Genomic DNA, 16,728 nt, shown 5'->3' with positions numbered 1-16,728 from the left:
GCAGTTAGCCATAAAGTTGTTGTTATTTATTTATTTTATATGACTCAGTTAAGGTCTTTTTGTGTAACCTATAAATTTTTCTACAATATGCTATTTTTTAACAATTCAAAATTGTGAGTAAAGGGAACTTTTTATTCTTTCTCTTACCAAGTGTCTCTGAGTTGCTGAGACAGCAAGTGCCAGTTGAGTAGGACAAAACAAAAAAGGGCTAGTCTGCTGTGGGGAGACTTGAAGTTAATTTTGCTCTGTAGGTCACTGTGTAGCCGGAAATGTTTAAGCCAAAAATTTCACACTCTGCCAAGACAGACAAGGTTGTTTGTTCACATCTCATATCTGAGGGAGCCCAAATTAGCCTTTAAGTGGCCAACTGTGTCCCTTCTCAAGGTCTGTGGAGGCGCAGTTGTCCATTTAGTGACAAAAAAGTTATTTTTAAAAAATTATTTGTTTGCATTGAGTGTCAGCTAGCAGATGTCAATGCAGAGCTCACGGAACCTCCCAGCCCTTCTGGAATTAGATTCTATGGACCTGCTCTAGTTGCAACTCAGTATGTGAAGTGACAGGGTTTCAACCAATGGATACAATGGGACGTATTCTGGATATTGCCTTCCAATTGGGGACCCACAGAATTAAGCAGAAAGAAAGGCAGCTAATGTGGTACATTAGTCAAGTCTTCTTTTAAAGATCTGAAGTATTGTGTGTCTATATGTTTATTCAGTGTCACCACAAACACAAATTTTCAGATAAAATAAACCACTATTTTTTATTTCACATTTTCCCTAACAAGTGATGTCTCAATCTTCACAGTGCAAAGATAGAAGTATTTCAGCCAAAAAGTGCATACTAATCTGCAACTGAGAACAGCACGAAAGAGTTTTTACTGATGCAGCTGGATCCGTCTCATCCACTGATCGCTAGCCCTTCCCGTCCCCTTGGGTTTACGGCGTCCTTCCAGGTGCTTTTTATTCCACAGCATTGAGCCAAAACGTCTTCACAACAGGGAATGAACGCCTGCAAAGAGAAGCAAGTAGACTCTGTTTCAGCAAGCAGGAAATCCTCAGCGTGTTCCAGCCCTCGTGGTGAAAGGCAGTAACTTCGTGACAGAGCCTCAGCTCCACGACAGGGCTAGGAAAGGTTCTCAGAGGCCTCTATTCCAACAGAGACCATTTCATGGTGCTCCATAGCACTGGTGGGTGGAGCCAGAACTGGGACAGGCCACCTCCTCCTCTTCTCTGTCTCTCTTCTTTATCAGCCTCCTCCCCCCCTCGTACACATCGTTCCTTCCCCTAAAGCTCCTCATCCACCAGGCTGCAAGGAGAAAGATGTCTGAAGTGGCTGCTTGCAGCTGGCCTCAGGTTAGCCACCCAGGTAGCATCAGTGTTTTCAACCTTTCACCTTCCAGATGTTGTTGGGATTCCAGCTCCCAGAATCCAAGACCACAGGGCATGCCAGGTGAGGTTCCTGGGAGATGAAGTCCAAAATGTCTAAAAATCCAATGCCGACAGCTACCACTGTGGAAATCCTGAGCTACATGGACCAATAAGCACTGCTGGCACAGAGCAGATTGTTAAGTTTCGATTCATCTTGACCATGCAGGTTTCTAGGTAACATGGGGGAGCCTTTGTTTGCTCAAACCCCCCCCCACTTTCTATTCCTTTCTTTTCCAATTTGATGCCCTCCCGATGTCGCTGGACTCCACTTCCTGAACAAGTACATTTAACAGTCAGGAATGCAACACAGGGCTATAACCGAACACATCTGGATGGCACCAGGTTCCACTCTTGGACTCTATCTTCCATTGTCCAGCCAATGCAGCAAGATTCTGGGAGATGTATTTAAAAAAATGAATTTTTCCAAGCTCTGTTCACAACATATGAATGGCAACGGGGATGGGTTATGGCGGCTGACAGCAACACTGCAGCAGTATTGTAAATCTCAACCGAAAGTCAGGTTAGGACAGTGGAGGCAAACCTTTTTCGGCTGGAGTGCCCAAAAGGATGGGGTGGGGAAGAAACCAGTGGCTGTCGTGCCGCCCGGAAGACCAGAACTGGAACAGGAAGTGGCAGTTTCAGGGGGAATCATGGGGACGGACAGGAAGTTAAAGGGGGAATCAAGGGAACAGACAGGAAGTTAAAGGACCCAGAACAGGAAGAGAAAGGGGGAATCCCAGCTGCAGCCACTTCAAAAGCTTTGTCGCGTGCCAGAAGAAATGGCTTCATGTGCCGGCTTTGGCACACGTGCCATAGGTTCGCCATCACTGGGTTAGGACATGCCTCCTTCTCAAAAGACTCACCACTAGCATGCTTGCACTGCTTCAGAGCCTCATTGAAGCCCTCACATAAGGTCAAGTCACTCTGGTTTGTTGCACAGTCAAGGAATTGCTTCATCTCATAGTGACAGGGCCCATACTGGGATTGCTGATAGGCTGGCTGCTGCCTGGGCTCCTAAGAAGAAGAAGAAGGGTTCTTTGATTAGAGGAAGCTGTCATTACCAGGATGGATTCTTGCCCATGCAGGCCAGTTTTCCCCCAACCTTGGTCTTCCCAGATGTTTGGACTACAACTCTCAGCCCCAGGCACTACTGCCAAAGGTCAGGGATTATAAGAGGTTGTAGTCAAAAACATCTGGAGCGATCTAGGCTGGAAAAGCTGATCCAGCCACTGCCCCCCATACTGTTTTCCCCAATGTGTGGTCAACACTTCAGATTTCTGCTTTGCTTTCTACTGGGGTGATTACATTGCTAAATCCAGTTCGGTGCAGAGTTGCCATGGGGCAAAATACTGGCTTTTGGGAGTGGCAGCTGGGTTTTCAAACAGCAGCTGAAGCAGTAAGTCCATAACAACCCAATCAAGAAACATCGTGTCTCCACCTTTCCAGCAGATCTTTCAGGAAGTGGTGCTCCACACAACCCGGAAGGAGGAGAGAACTTTGCAGGTGAGCATTTTCTGAACGAGACGCCAGCGTGCTTAAGCAACAACAGCACTGCCGTGCTAATCTTCAGGACAGGCTTGGCTTTGCATTAAGCTCTCCCCAATTGGCATTTCATCCACTTCTACTTTTAGCTGACCGTCTAGACAGAGTTCACTGTAAGATCCTGCTGAAGGCAAGAGAATGCCAAGCTACCCGCTTTCGGTAAGGAAAAACTACATACCACATATAACACAATGACTGCCTTTAAAAAAAAAAAGTCCCAATTTGACCAGGAAACTCATGTTTTTTTGCACCCTCCTGGGCCAAGCTGTGGGCTGCCTTGTTCTGAAGTGATGGAGGAAGACCCTCAAGGCACAAGCTATTCAAGATGGAGCTTGGCCATTCCAGCTTTGTGTTACTAGAGATCACCCCCACCCTCTGTGTAAGGAGCTCTTCTCCTTACTGTATGGCAGGATTTACATTCTGAACCAGGCTCCCCTCACCACTGCCTGGGCTGGCTAAGGCTGAAAGGGAGTTGCAGTCCAACCCCATCTGGATGGCCATGCATCCCTCATCTCTGAACAGCCCCTTGGCTTTCAAAATACGAAAGACTTAAAACTAAACTGCTACGGTGGCCCTTGAACTGAATCTTAAGACTTCTAAGTTTCCAAGGGAAAGGATGTGTTCCCTTTTTATGGAACTTTGAAAAGTGCCTATGAATTAGAAACATGAGAAGCCAATGAACTCCAGAAATGGTTGTTCTGGGTTTTTCGGGCTCTTTGGGCATGTTCTTCAATCTCCTGAAAAAAGACAAAAGCTGTTCCCACAGCTATAAATACTCAACTATCCAACAAACAGCAAAAGAGCATGGACAGAGTTCCTACTCCTGTCCTCTGCAGATGCCAGCCACAGAGACTGGCGAAACGTCAGGAAGAACAACCTTCAGAACATGGCCAAAGAGCCCAAAAAACCCACAGCAACCATCAGATCCCGGCTGTGAAAGCCTTCACGAATACATTGAACTCCAGAAACTCCCACTATGTTTATGAACAAATCCAGCAGTCCTTCCCAGCCACAAACACATACACACAGAGAGAGCACTTTTAAGGTCTACCAGTTCCAGCCTCACCTGGCTGGGAGCACTGCTGACGGTCTTCGCTGGCTCAGAGCTGCCGCCACTGAAGGCCCCGGTGAGGGCGCTGCCCATCACATGCCCCACGGCTGAGCCAACGGCCACACCGGCAGCAGTGGTGGCCATCTGGGCCATCAAGCCCGGTTGCTGAGGCTGAGCGGGGGCGGCCACAGCCGACGGGGGAGGATGAGCTGGAGGGGCGGCATGCGACGGAGCTGGGCTGACGAGAGAGACAGAGAGAATAAAGAAGAGGGAGGAAAAAACATGGCCTCAAGCTTGTAGGACCTCAAAACGGCAAGCCCTAAACAATCCCCTGACATGTTCCTTTCTCAGAGGTTGGAGAAGTTCCTTTCCTGCACTAGAACTCCCAGAAACCATTCGGGAGAGGAACTTTTCTCCAAGTTCTGCCATTTCTTTACTAGTCTCTCTTTCTCTCCAAATTAGGTTTTTATTGAATACGTAGCCCTGCGCTGTCTGCAAGATGCAATTTGACAAGGACCCGTCCATTCGACCTTATTGCTTTTCTCCTCACTGACCACTGCTTCCCTTCCATCTCCCACCTGTCCTCCAGTCACAACGCCAACCCCACGAGGCAGGACAGCCTGAGAGAGTCCCAAGCCCAACACTTTCACCGCCCCCATTTCCCCACACTGGCTTGTCTCGGTGTCCTCTTGGGCTTCAATGTTAAGTGAGTAAATTATTCCGTCGCCCGCACACCCAACCACCACCACCACCTCTAATCCCGCTCCTCCTCAGTGCAGGGCAAAGGCTTTAATGGGGAAACCCTGATCTTCCCAGGCTTCCTCGACTATTCTGAGCACCAGAATTTTTTTAACATTCAAGAGGCAGTGTGGTGTAATGATGACAGCGTCCTGCCAGGCAAGAACCTGACTGTACAACCATCCTGCCTCGTTCACAGAATGGGGGCAAGGAAGGGTGGGACATTCAGATTATATCAATTTCTAGTTCTAGGAGCGGGTTAAGGAAGAAAAGCCAATAATTGCTGTGACTTTAGACTGGCAGCGCTGGGATCTCTCCATCTGTAAATATTGTACTATGGAGGACAGAAAACTTGGCCAGATGACCTTGGGATACTTGCTTCCTCTCTGTCTAGCCTATTACCAGAGCTGTTATGAAGGGGGAAAGTAGGGGAAGGGTGAAAAAGAATTGCACAACGCTTTAAATTCTGCAGTAGAGGCAAGCAATATATTTCATAAAATAAATGACAATAATAAGTGGTATTTATCGAGACTTTTGAGGTTCAGCCTGCCTGCCAGCCATGAAATTCACCAAATTCGCTAGAGCCTCTCCATCCCTTTCTCTCAGCCTAACCTACCTTTGCAGGGTTGTTAGAAACAAAAAATCTGGGGAGGAAGAAAGCTACCTGCTCCATCTTAAGCTCGCTGAAGAATTTATTGCCCTCATAGCTATACATCTCTGTTTAACAAAAAATAATTTAAAAAATCAGAATAGCTACAGAAATAAACTTCAGCTCAAAATAAAGCATAGAGATCGTAGTCTCCGTAACTATATCTCTATTTGTACCAAAAAATTACTGAAAATTGAAATCGTTCCATAAAGGAACGTCAAGTCAGATAAAACGCAGCACCCCTGAGCATGTACAGAAGACCCTTCCCACTTGGAAGAGGCGGATTTCGTCCTCCTCGCACTTCTTTCCGTGGGTGACCTCGTCCCTCTTCCTTGCTCCATCGGATCCTGCCCTCCTACCTGGCCGCGGTCGACCGGGACCCGACGCTTCGGCTGCCCCGGGGCATCTTGAGGCGCTCGCTCGCTCGCTCGCTCTCTCTTCCTTCCTCCTCCGGCTTCGCTCTCCTTCCACCACCGCCAAGGACGCACCGAGTCTCCTTGAGTTCCAGCGGCGGCGGCGCTACAGCTCCCCAGAATAGAACCCACGTGACTCCACTGCCCGGGTATGGTCACTGGCTTCGGAATCTGCGCATGCGGACTCGCTGCGGCTGAAGTTTGTTGCCCTTTCCTTCTCTTTCTCGGAACGTTTCCCCCCCCTTCCATTCCTCATATAGACCTAGGAAAGTTAGAGTGACAAAAGAGGATACGAAGACAAGACTTCCGGCTTTCTTTGGAGGCAATTAGTTACTGCAACTTTTACAGGCATCTGAGGAGCTCTAACAAGATTTTTAAAAAACAAATAGAGATGAAAAATTGGAAAAAAAATCATGTGCACATGGGCGAGAAACATTTATCGCTTTCAAGTAAAAAACTGCAGCACTAGTTAGAAACCCTTTGGCAAGAGCATGTCGTTCTTGTCCAGGATGTTAATGCTATTATTTCTCAGTAGTAGTAGTAGTAGTAGTAGTAGTAGTAGTAGTAGTAACAACAACAATAACAATAACAATAATAGTTGTTGTTGCTGCTGCTGTTATTATTGTTGCTTCTGTTGTTGCTGCTGCTGCTGCTGCTGCTGCTACTGCTGCATAGGTCTTGAGAGATAAAAGATCACAAAAGGAAATTAGTCATATTTCGCTGTGTGTCATCTAGAAAAAGCAAACATAGAGAAGTAGGATAAAAACACGACTTTATGCAGCTCCCAATTTAGGGATTGCTTGGGGGGTGAAAGAAATGATTTCACCTCCGTCTAAACCTATTTAATGTGCCTTGTGATTATTAGATGGTTGTGTGGGGGGGGCTGGTTTCGGTCTGAAAAAATGGGAAAATGTTCGTAATAGAAAGAGAGGGCTCCTGAAAAATCAGTAGCCTCGTCAACTCTTGTCTATTATGAGGTTGACTTTGCAAGTTGCGGGGACGGGTTGTTGCCTTAACTGAGAAAGAATCGTTTATAAGAAACTGCTATTAATGGTGTTCTCATCCAGCTAGGGCTTGGGGAGGGGAAAAAAAACCTTTCTAGTGAAACCAGAAACTGTCCCGTAAACTCTGTGTTCCCAGCCTTCAGAAGGGGACGCGCCGCTCTTTCCTTTTCGTAGCTCGTTGGTCTGGCGTACTTTGCTTTTCTCGAAATTCAAGGAGGTTGGGAGGGTGTCCAAAGGGCAAGAGATTACGGTGTTTATCTGCACACACAGAGAGAGAGCCCCTCCTGGTGGCTACAGACTAATAAAGATTGGTGGCAGTCACTAGTGGGCGTAGCATCCAAGGCCAATGGATGAAGGTTTTGATCTCCAACAAATCCTCCACAGTGAGGTTGAGATCCGGTTGAAGGATTATATACCACCCCATAGCACTTCAAGCACTCTCTGGGAGGATTACAAGTTAATTATGCAGGCTACACATTGCCCCCACCCACCCACCCCCGTGAGCTGGGTACTCACTGTGCCGACCTCAGAAGGATAGAAGGGGGAGTCAACCTTGAGCCAGCTACCTGGGATTGAGCAATTTTATCTGCAGTATAGAGTTTTAACCACTGCGCCACGAGTCTGTTGGGCCAAGCAGCTGTTGAGATTTTTGAGTGGAGATCCTTGAATTAAGAGAAAAAATATTGAGAAGGCTAGAGAGAGGAGCTTACACCCTGGAGTTCAAGGTTGCCCTGATGTATGTTAACACCTGACACGGCACTAGAGTGGGCTTGTTGAGGTTCAAAGGCCAAGGTCCTCAACGGGAGAGAGCATAGACCTGGTGTGGTCACGTGCCTGCTTCTCGGAGCCTGCCACAATCAGTCATGAGTAGATATCATAATGCCCCTTGTGAGCAAATAGGCAGTAACAGGGCCATGCATTTGGTGAAGACTCAGGGCTCTGGACAGGCCAAAGGGAAGTGCTTTGAATCGAGAGAAAGAAACAATCCTACTTTACACAGTAATGAAATGTTCCTTGACAGTAGAAAGGAAGAAAACGCAACAGTCTCTCTTAAGCTCTAGAATCTTCTGAAGCTCCGCGCATGTGCACTACACAACCCATGTGTGATTCATTGAAAAACCACGTCTGCCATTGTGAGCAGAAAGAACAAGGAAAAGGCCATGTGGTCCACAAGATTACACAAACTAACAATCGAACCGCAAGCTTTTGTGGAAGAAAATTCCACACATCTTCATGCTTAGCCCTTCAGGGATAGTGCAGAAAATTTTAGATGAGTCCGAACTTTGGTGGTCCATGTCTGTGAGAGTTGATGGCAGTCCTTTGAGGCTGCAGTCTCAAGCCTATGTAACAGATAAATATGACTCTATGAAGGAACAGCAAAAAAAACCAACATGCCACCCTCTGATATTTGATTTATTCTTTGATTTATTTGAAAGTTCCAAACAGAAAAAATACAGAAATCACCCCATCCCTTATCAACAAACAGCTACAACACTGGTCGCGGTATGTGCACCACATTTCAAACCCTCTAAGAACATGAAATGGCCAACCATAGTCCCTTCTCAAAGCAACATTCAGGGCAGAAAAGAGACATTTCCCTATTTCAGAAGTGATACTGGTGAAATAGGGGGAAACCCAACATTCACACAGAGAATTGAACATATTATTGAACATTATTTATCTTGGACTTCTCTATATCATGGCTGGGGAAGTGTGCAGCCATACCACAACTCCAAGGATCTTTCATCATCCTCTGTGCCGGCCAAGGTCGATGGCACTTGTATTCCAAACTCACCTAGAGACTCCCATGTTCCTCCACCCTATTCAGCTTTGACCATCTGTTCTGGATAACTGAGATGCTGAGGAGGATGTTGGATAGAAGAAACAGGATAACCTAATGTAGAAGCCGCAAATTAGTGGGTGAATTCTGCCCTGACTTTCATAGCGTGGTTATGGCCACAACATTATTTTCCCTTAACAAGCATGCATGCCTCAATGAAACTGCAAGGATGAGTAGAGCACCTCAGTAGACTACAGTATTTCCCAGTGCTTACAAAATATAGTTCTGGGCACTACAACTCGCTCATGGTGAGGGGCCATGCTGGCTGAGTGATTCTGGAAGCTTTTCCAAGCTCTGAGAAATCCCCATGTTAGCTACCGCCAAGAAGCCCCTATCTAAACATACTGGGGAAAAACTACACAACCTATGTGTTACCAATGCAGCTGCTATGCAAGAAACACCACTGTGGCGCGGAGCCTCACTGGCTCCAAATGACCCCTTCTTCCTCTAAATAATAAGCCCCTAGTTTTAAAGAGGGAGGAAATCAGCATTTGCAGTTTTGGGTGACAACACAACAAGAGAGCAAGAAATTCCAGTTTAAAACAACTCTACTCCTCTAAATAGCTGTGCTTTTTTTTTTTTTACAGTAAGATGCTAAACAGCTCTCTTTTTTTTGGTTATGCAAACTTTCTAATGTTTGTTTTCAATTTTGCAAGGAATGAACAATTAATGGGAGGGGAGAGCAGCCAGTCCCGTGCAAGTGTCAGAAGACATTTAGGGTATCCATTAGCATTTACGCAATTGATTCAACACTACGTGGGAAAGGGTCGGGAAGGAGAGTGGGCATCAGAACAGCATAAGGGGCTGCGTCTTCATTTTCCAGACAATTGCTCGTAGAGCTTTGGCACATAGTCGTCCCACTCGGCCTGGTAACACGTGCCAGCCACTGGGGCTGCCAGCTTGTACTTCTTGCGGAAATGCGCCACCTGGAAGTTGCCACGCTGATCCCCGGAGCGGTTGGTGAGGACGGGCTCGTTGCAGTCGAGCTGCTGGGGCTGCTCATAGACCAGCCACACGTAGCGATGGAGCCCTGAAGGACAGACAAAAGGATGCACAAGGTCAGATGCAAGTACCCTGAACTGATTTCCATCACCTCCTGGTGTTGAATTTTATATGGTAAACGACAATGGGAAGGGACTTGTCCTCTTGTGAGCCAGTGGAGTACAGTACAGTGGTGCCTCGCTAGACAGTTACCCCGCAGTTTTTTCGCTAGACATTGACTTTTTGGGATCGCTATAGCAATTCGCAAAACAGTGATTCCTATGGGGGAATTTCGCTGGACAATGTTTGGTCCCTGCTTCGCAAACCAATTTTCGCTAGGCAACTATTTTGACAGCTCCCTCCGCGCTCGCAAACAGGTGTTTTCGGGACCTAAGCTTCGCAAGACAGCTATTTAAACAGCTGATCGGCGGTTCGCAAAGCGGCTTTCCTATGGCCGATCTTCGCCATAGGAAACGACAATTCTTCCCCATTGGAATGCATTAAACAGGTTTCAATGCATTCCAATAGGGAAATGCTTTTTGCTAGACGATTTCCCTAAACAGCGATTTCAGTGGAACGGATTATCATTGTCTAGCGAGGCACCACTGTATTTAAGAGTCCTGGGATGAGGAGACCCGAATTCTGCTCTCCACCGACTCATGAAACTCCCTGGGTGACCCGGGGCCAGTCACCACAGTCGCTGCCAGCTTGACCCTGCGACGGCATAGGGAAGAGTGTGTAGAGGTCCCAGTAGGCATATGCAAATCCATGGTTTTGGACTGCAATATCCAGAATTCTGGGACGTGCTGTCAAAAAATATAAATTTCCTTAGGCATGAATCTCCCCAGGCAGAATTGTTGGTGTTGTGACATAAAAGCACAAGCCTGCACATTTCTGATTGGGATTATAAAATGGAAAGGAAGAGAGAGATTCCAGATCTCCCCACTGGAGACAGGAGGTCATAAATGTAACAAACAAACATAAATGAAAACTGTCATCTGTAAAGTACTGTACGCATTGATGGTGCCATTGCGGATGAGTGTCCTTCAGATGTTTTGACTCCAACGCCAATCATCCCCAGCAATCAGGCAGGTGTCTAGATCTTATGGGCATTGTAATCTCTAACATCTTGACGCTGCCCATTTGAGGAAGGCTAGTACAGGGCACTCAGGTGCACAAAGTCAAGGCACAAGACAGGGCATGGTTGAGGCATTTGCTTACGCATGACTCTGGCATTCCAGCCTTCACTGAGACAACCAACTAATACCCTGGTTGACAGGACGACAGAAGAGGCGGCAGTGCAGAAGCAACTCTCCTGACCCTCTTAAGCAGACACACCCAGCTCATGATGACAGAAAAGGTCCAGAGTTTTTTTTCCCCCTGAAAGGAGCTGCTCAAATGAGTCAAGAGATTCAGTCTACACACCCTCAATGCCAGCACTGACAAGACAAAATGGAAAAATACAATCCGGGCAACCCCAGAATGCCTACCTGTTCCTTTAGGGGGCCCAGATCCAACATAGTCAGACATGACACAGCCACTTTTGAGATCGTTGCCCTTCATGTTGGTCAACAGGAAGTGATGCCACTCCCTGAGGAAAAGATAAAAGGGTCTGCCTCAGTTTCCCCCAAACAGAATCTTGCAACGGTGCTACAAACTAGAGCAAGCCATCTTTCGTGCAGCCACAGACTGAAATCCTGTCGTTTACCATCGTAAGTGGCCACCACAGTAAAGCCCACTGAATCAATGGTAAATCAGCTCCTCCAGAAGTTCAACTGATTTAATGGGCCTAGTTTCCATTTATGATGCTAAGCAACAGGATTTCAGCCACCCTTGAACCCAACTCTGCCACCATACCAGAGAGCCAAATGCCAATCCTTGAATTGGAAGACACACTCAGATGCCACATTCTCACAAGGAAGAGCTGTTGCACCTCTCCACATCCCTCCTCAAACAAAAATCCCAAGTATTCCCATCCTCCTACTTCATTAATAATGCCTGGTGTGTCTTATCTGACCCAACATTTGGTCTAGGTATTAAGTCACATTGGGTGGCACACAGCCCACAGGGGCCCAAATGTGACTCCCAGCACCCGACAATTAAAAAGAAAATCCGGGGGGGGGGGGTGTTGCTCAAATAATCCCCCTGTGTCATCTAAGGTCATGGGAGGGCAATTTTCCATTGCTTTGGATCCCTCTGCCTTAATATTTTAATTTTTTTTAAATATGGCAGTTCAAATGAGCCTTTACAGCAAAAATTAAATAAACATTAAATAAATATGTTTTGTGGGGTGGGAGCTATGGGTATGATCCCCACAAAACTAAAAATAGAGAATAGGGAGAAAGCTTTCTAATTACCTCAACAGCCAAATATCCAGCTCATTTAGCCCAGCAGTTAAATTACAACAATAACTGTTTATTATACAATCAACAGATCAGATCAAAATGCAAGCAAACATACATGTAAAAACTGCAACACAGAGTTACAGAAATGATAACTGTGATACAAGCTCTTGTCGGAATCTTCTACCCATCCCAACTATTTACTTTCTAATTCCTACTGCTACTGTACTTATAAAAAGTAGCCACAGTTAATGAAATTGCTGGATTTTTATCAGACAGCAGATGTAATGGAAAAACATATAACTGATTAGCTGGCATATTTCTAGCAGAGGAGCAACTGATGTATGACAAAGTCTGGCACACAGGATATAAAACAGAAGAACAAGAGTTCAACAGATTATGGTTCATTGAGTTTGATTTAGAGCGAAGAAAATCATACTTGAATCTCAACCAATATATGTGCTCACACAGCGGGCTGTTACTGTACATGTTGCTCAGTTGATATCGTCACCTATCATCAGTCTATTGCTCCCCATTCCTGCATAAGGACATTGCTTTAAATCAGTGCAAAATGAAGACACAACCATGTTAGGAACTCTGTCTATACTGCCTTTGACTGATACATGTACAGTATGTGCAAGCAAAAGTGTGAAGAAAAAAAATGCCCACTGAAAACTACTATCAGTGACTTGCAACTCTATCCAAATATATATAGTCATAGAATTTCTCAAGTTAAAATCATAACTAAGTTATAGGCAAAGCAATCCCACATAATAATGAAAGACAGGAATATTGGGAGAGGGGGCAGTCTGTGCATTCCCATTCATGGCACATGGTTCTTCTGAAACATCCTGGATTATACATTCATTCTGGATCAAACACAGCACAAAAATTCTGGACCACTGCGTGTGCCGAAACTCTATATTTCTTAACCTGAATTTTGGATTTTTCCTGCTAGGTGCATCTGGGTCAGTAAGAACCAAGGTATAAAGTTTCTCTGGATCGCAGGTATCCCACTCAATAGTCGTTGGGCGATTCTTAACCTGTCAAAACAAAACACCAAATACTCAGAATGAGGACAGAACAGCTACCATTATTCATTCATGTAAGAAAATAAATAAATTCATGTTTTTGTCCATACAAAATACTCTCCCAAACTGTCAACAGCCCTATCTTTGCTACCCATGGTCAAGGCCAGTGATATCTTTAGGCCGGTTAAGGATGAACTTAAAGATAAAGAGCTATCACTGTTACCGTAATCATGGAATGAAACAAGAAACTCAAAACAAAAGCTACTCCCCATCCTCCAATTTAATACTCATCCAGAATGGAGCTGTGCCACCATCTTTCAAAGGCGACCAAAACAAAGGAAATATCATTTAATAGCACTAACTTGCTTGCTTTTAATGCACCATAGGATCTACCAAAAAAAAGTCGTATGCATCTTACGGAAGCTGCTTTATACGGAGTCAAGCTACTGGCCCATTTAGACCAAGGCTGTTTGGTTCTCATTATCCACTTATATACATGTGTATGTGTACACAGTTAAGTCCAGAAATAATTGGGACACTGACACAATTTTCAAAATTCTGGCTGTGTAGGCCACCACAATGGATTTGAAATGAAACCGAGATGCCACCAAAGGGCAGACTTTCATCTTTAATTCAAAGGGTTGAACACTGTATAAAGACGTTTAGGAATTGCAACCATTTTCATACACCAATGCACAGCCTCCTTATTTCAGGGGATCAAATGTAATTGGACAAAGTAGCACTATCATAAATAAAATATTCATCTTTAATACTTTGCTGAGAATCCTTTGGAGGCCATGTCAGCTGGAAGTCTGGAACGCATGGGCATCACCGAACGTTGGGTTTCCTGCTTTGTGATGCTTTGCCAGGCCTTTATTGCAGCTCTCTTCAATTCTTGTTTGCTCGTGGATCTTTCTGCCTTAGGTTTTGTCTTCAGCAAGTGAAATGCATGCTCAATTAGGTCAAGATCATGTAACTGACTTGGCCGTTGCAGAATATTTCACTTCTTTGCCTTAAAAAACTCCTGGGCTGCTTTTCTCAGTACGTTTTGGGTCACTGTCTATCTGTAAATCCTATCAACTCTGCTGAATTTGACTGAATCTGAGCAGACAATATATCCCTATAAACTTCAGAATTCGTCCGGCTGCTTCTGCCTTCTGTCCAATCATCAACAAACACTCGTCACCCAGTGCCATTGGAAGCCATATTTGACCATTCACTGCCTCCACCATATTTTTACATACAGATGATGTGCTCTGCTTCGGATCATGAGCTGTTCCAAGTCTTCTCCATGCTTTCTTCCTCCAATCATTCTAGTACAGGTTGATCTTAGTTTCATCGCTTCAAAAAATTCTGTTCCAGAACTGGGCTGGCTTTTAAAGATTTTTTTTTTGGCAAACTCTTAAGCTTTTTTGTTCTTGAGGCTTATGGTGAACCCTCTGTATTTGCTCTCGTTAAATCTTCTCTTTATGGAAGACTTGGAGAATGATATACCTACCTGCTGGAGAGTGCTCTGAACTTGGCTGGATGTTTTGAAGGGGTTTTTCTTTACCATGGAAAGGATCCGGGCCTTTTTGCGTTGCAGAGCCCACCAGCGTGTTCTCCCCCCCCCCCCCAATGCACCAAACTGTTGATCTGGCCACTTCTAATATTCCTGTTATCTCTTCGACAGGTTTCTTTTCTTTTTTAAAATTTATTATTATTATGTTTTTGCAGCCTAAGGATGGCCTGTTGCAAGTGCATTGAGAGTTGTTCTGAATGCATGTTGTGGGTTCACAGCAATAACTTCCAAATGCAAGTGCTAGACCTGGAATCAACTCCAGAAATTTGATCACGAAGCAGCTGATCAGCCAACCATGCCCTTTTCTGGTTTACCCCACTGCATTAAATCCAATTTCTCTCTGTTGTTTTAGTGCATTTCAGATACTCTGACTTTTATATCCCCTCTTTTCTGATTTCCTTTATAGTTTTAAGTTGTTTCAGCTACTCTGCATTCCCGATCTGGCAGAAGGCTAGAAGACAAAGGTATCGGATAAAGTTAAAATTTAAAAATAAACGAGAGGGCACCGCTTCGGTTGCTGCAAAAGCCAGCCAGCCTGACCTCCGCCCACTTTGACATCTCCTGTTTCCTTTGCCAACTATTTTGGGTGGTGTCTTTTTTTGCAAAGTGGGTTTTGCAAATAGAAAACATTTCAAATCCGATTGCTCAGTGGGCTTTGAAGAGTCGCCCTCTTTCTCTCTTCTTGCGGAAGAGATCAAACGATCCCCAAATGACATTATTGGGTTCCTACAAAAAGGCCAGAGAAAAAGCCACTTTCGTGGCCAACGTGCCTATGAGCCCAAACGCTTGCCCTCGTTCCCGCACCAGCCGAGGGGAGGAAAGCCACTCTGCACATGCCCCAAAGCACGCCTCGGGTTACCCATCGGCTCCTGCCCGTGCAACACCATCTTGTCCTCGCCTAATTACTGCAAATGCAAAGCTACGATTAAATATTTACTAAGAGAAGGCAAAGGCAAAACTCCGACCCGTGCCCCTCTGCACCCTAATCGCACTGGCACCGGGAAATCAAGGCCATGCAAGCGAGGCTTCTCCTGCGCCCAGCGGGGCCTGCTCACGCCTCTCCACTGCATGTTAGAGGGTGGGGTAGGTGTGCAACACCACCCCCTCTTTTGCCCTATTGCAAAGCATTGCAAAGGGTCAGGGGGGGGCGATTGCCTTTTGCAAATCGGAAGCATTCAACCTAAGGGTGCATTTTGCACGGGGATCATGATTTTTTTTCCCTCCAGGATAGCGTTTGCACTTAGAATACCTGGGTGGGCGTCAGCACTTTGCCCAGCTCGTCGACCTCCAGCGACCCGTAGCAGACGCGCAAGGGGGCGGCCGGCTTCTCCTCCACCTCCTGGAGGCTCAGGGGGCCCCCCCAGCCGGCCAGATCCACGGGCATCTTTCTCCACGGGCGAGCAGCGAGCGAAACTCAACCGCGCAGCAGTCCCGGGCCGCTCCCTCCTGAATGGCAGCCGCCTCCTCCAACCCCGGAGGCGGGGCTCCCCCTCCCTCTGGCTCCCATTGGCTTTCGGAGGGAGGGGAGGCGGGACAGGCCCGGGTCTTGGAGGGGCGGGGTTTTTCTTCTCAAAGGGGGGGCGGGTGCTCGACGCCTCTGGCCATTCGAGGAGGGGGTGGGCGGTTCAGGAATAGCCTTCAGCGCAGCTCTTGGGTGTGTGAACAAGGAGGCCTCTGACCATGTGCAGAATCCCCCAATGCGCCCCCTGTCTACATAACCAGAAGCAGCCCCTTGCTTTCATTGCAGGCCCCGAAGGGCTTTCGGCCTCCCCCAGAGACTGACATGCGGGGGCCACCCCTCCTGGGGGCTGCAAAAGAGATCACCCTGGGGGGGGGGATTGATTGCACGCCCCGGAGCCGGTCTCTCTCTCGAGAGGATTTCCCGGGCAGTCAGGCAGCAGAGAGGAGCGTGGCATGGGACAGGCAGAGCTTGCAAAAGGGGCTTTAACATTAATTAGTTAGACCTGCGAGGCCCAAATAATTAGCCAGTTACTGTTAATAGTTACAACTGTTATGCACATGGTCTGGCAGGTAATTGAAGTCGATTTGCAAGGTGCCAGTCGGACAAAAGTCAATTACTGTAACATGCCACCTGTATCTTGTTAATTTGCTTCAAGAAGCAGCCATGACTTTACACCATTTCATTTAC

General features: G+C 46.3%; 2 protein-coding genes across 2 annotated transcripts; both read right to left on the bottom strand.

The window, feature by feature from the left end:
* Nucleotides 1-733: 733 nt before the first annotated feature.
* CHCHD10 (coiled-coil-helix-coiled-coil-helix domain containing 10) lies at nt 734-5,956 on the bottom strand. Its single transcript, XM_020778408.3, has 4 exons — nt 5,767-5,956; nt 4,036-4,258; nt 2,291-2,441; nt 734-1,008 (listed from the first exon to the last, which is right to left on the bottom strand). The coding sequence occupies exons 1-4, from the start codon at nt 5,811-5,813 to the stop codon at nt 989-991; spliced, it is 441 nt and encodes a 146-aa protein (XP_020634067.3). The 5' UTR covers nt 5,814-5,956; the 3' UTR covers nt 734-988.
* Nucleotides 5,957-8,231: 2,275 nt separating this feature from the next.
* On the bottom strand, nt 8,232-16,050 carry PEBP1 (phosphatidylethanolamine binding protein 1). Its single transcript, XM_020778407.3, has 4 exons — nt 15,829-16,050; nt 12,921-13,030; nt 11,136-11,236; nt 8,232-9,694 (listed from the first exon to the last, which is right to left on the bottom strand). Exons 1-4 carry the CDS (start codon nt 15,961-15,963, stop codon nt 9,477-9,479), a joined length of 564 nt encoding a protein of 187 aa, XP_020634066.3. The 5' UTR covers nt 15,964-16,050; the 3' UTR covers nt 8,232-9,476.
* Nucleotides 16,051-16,728: the final 678 nt, after the last annotated feature.

Source organism: Pogona vitticeps, chromosome 14 (assembly GCF_051106095.1).
Source record: "Pogona vitticeps strain Pit_001003342236 chromosome 14, PviZW2.1, whole genome shotgun sequence".
Lineage (NCBI taxonomy): Eukaryota > Metazoa > Chordata > Lepidosauria > Squamata > Agamidae > Pogona > Pogona vitticeps.
The sequence above is the reverse complement of the archived record's forward strand: the minus strand, read 5'-3'. Positions and strand labels throughout refer to the sequence as shown.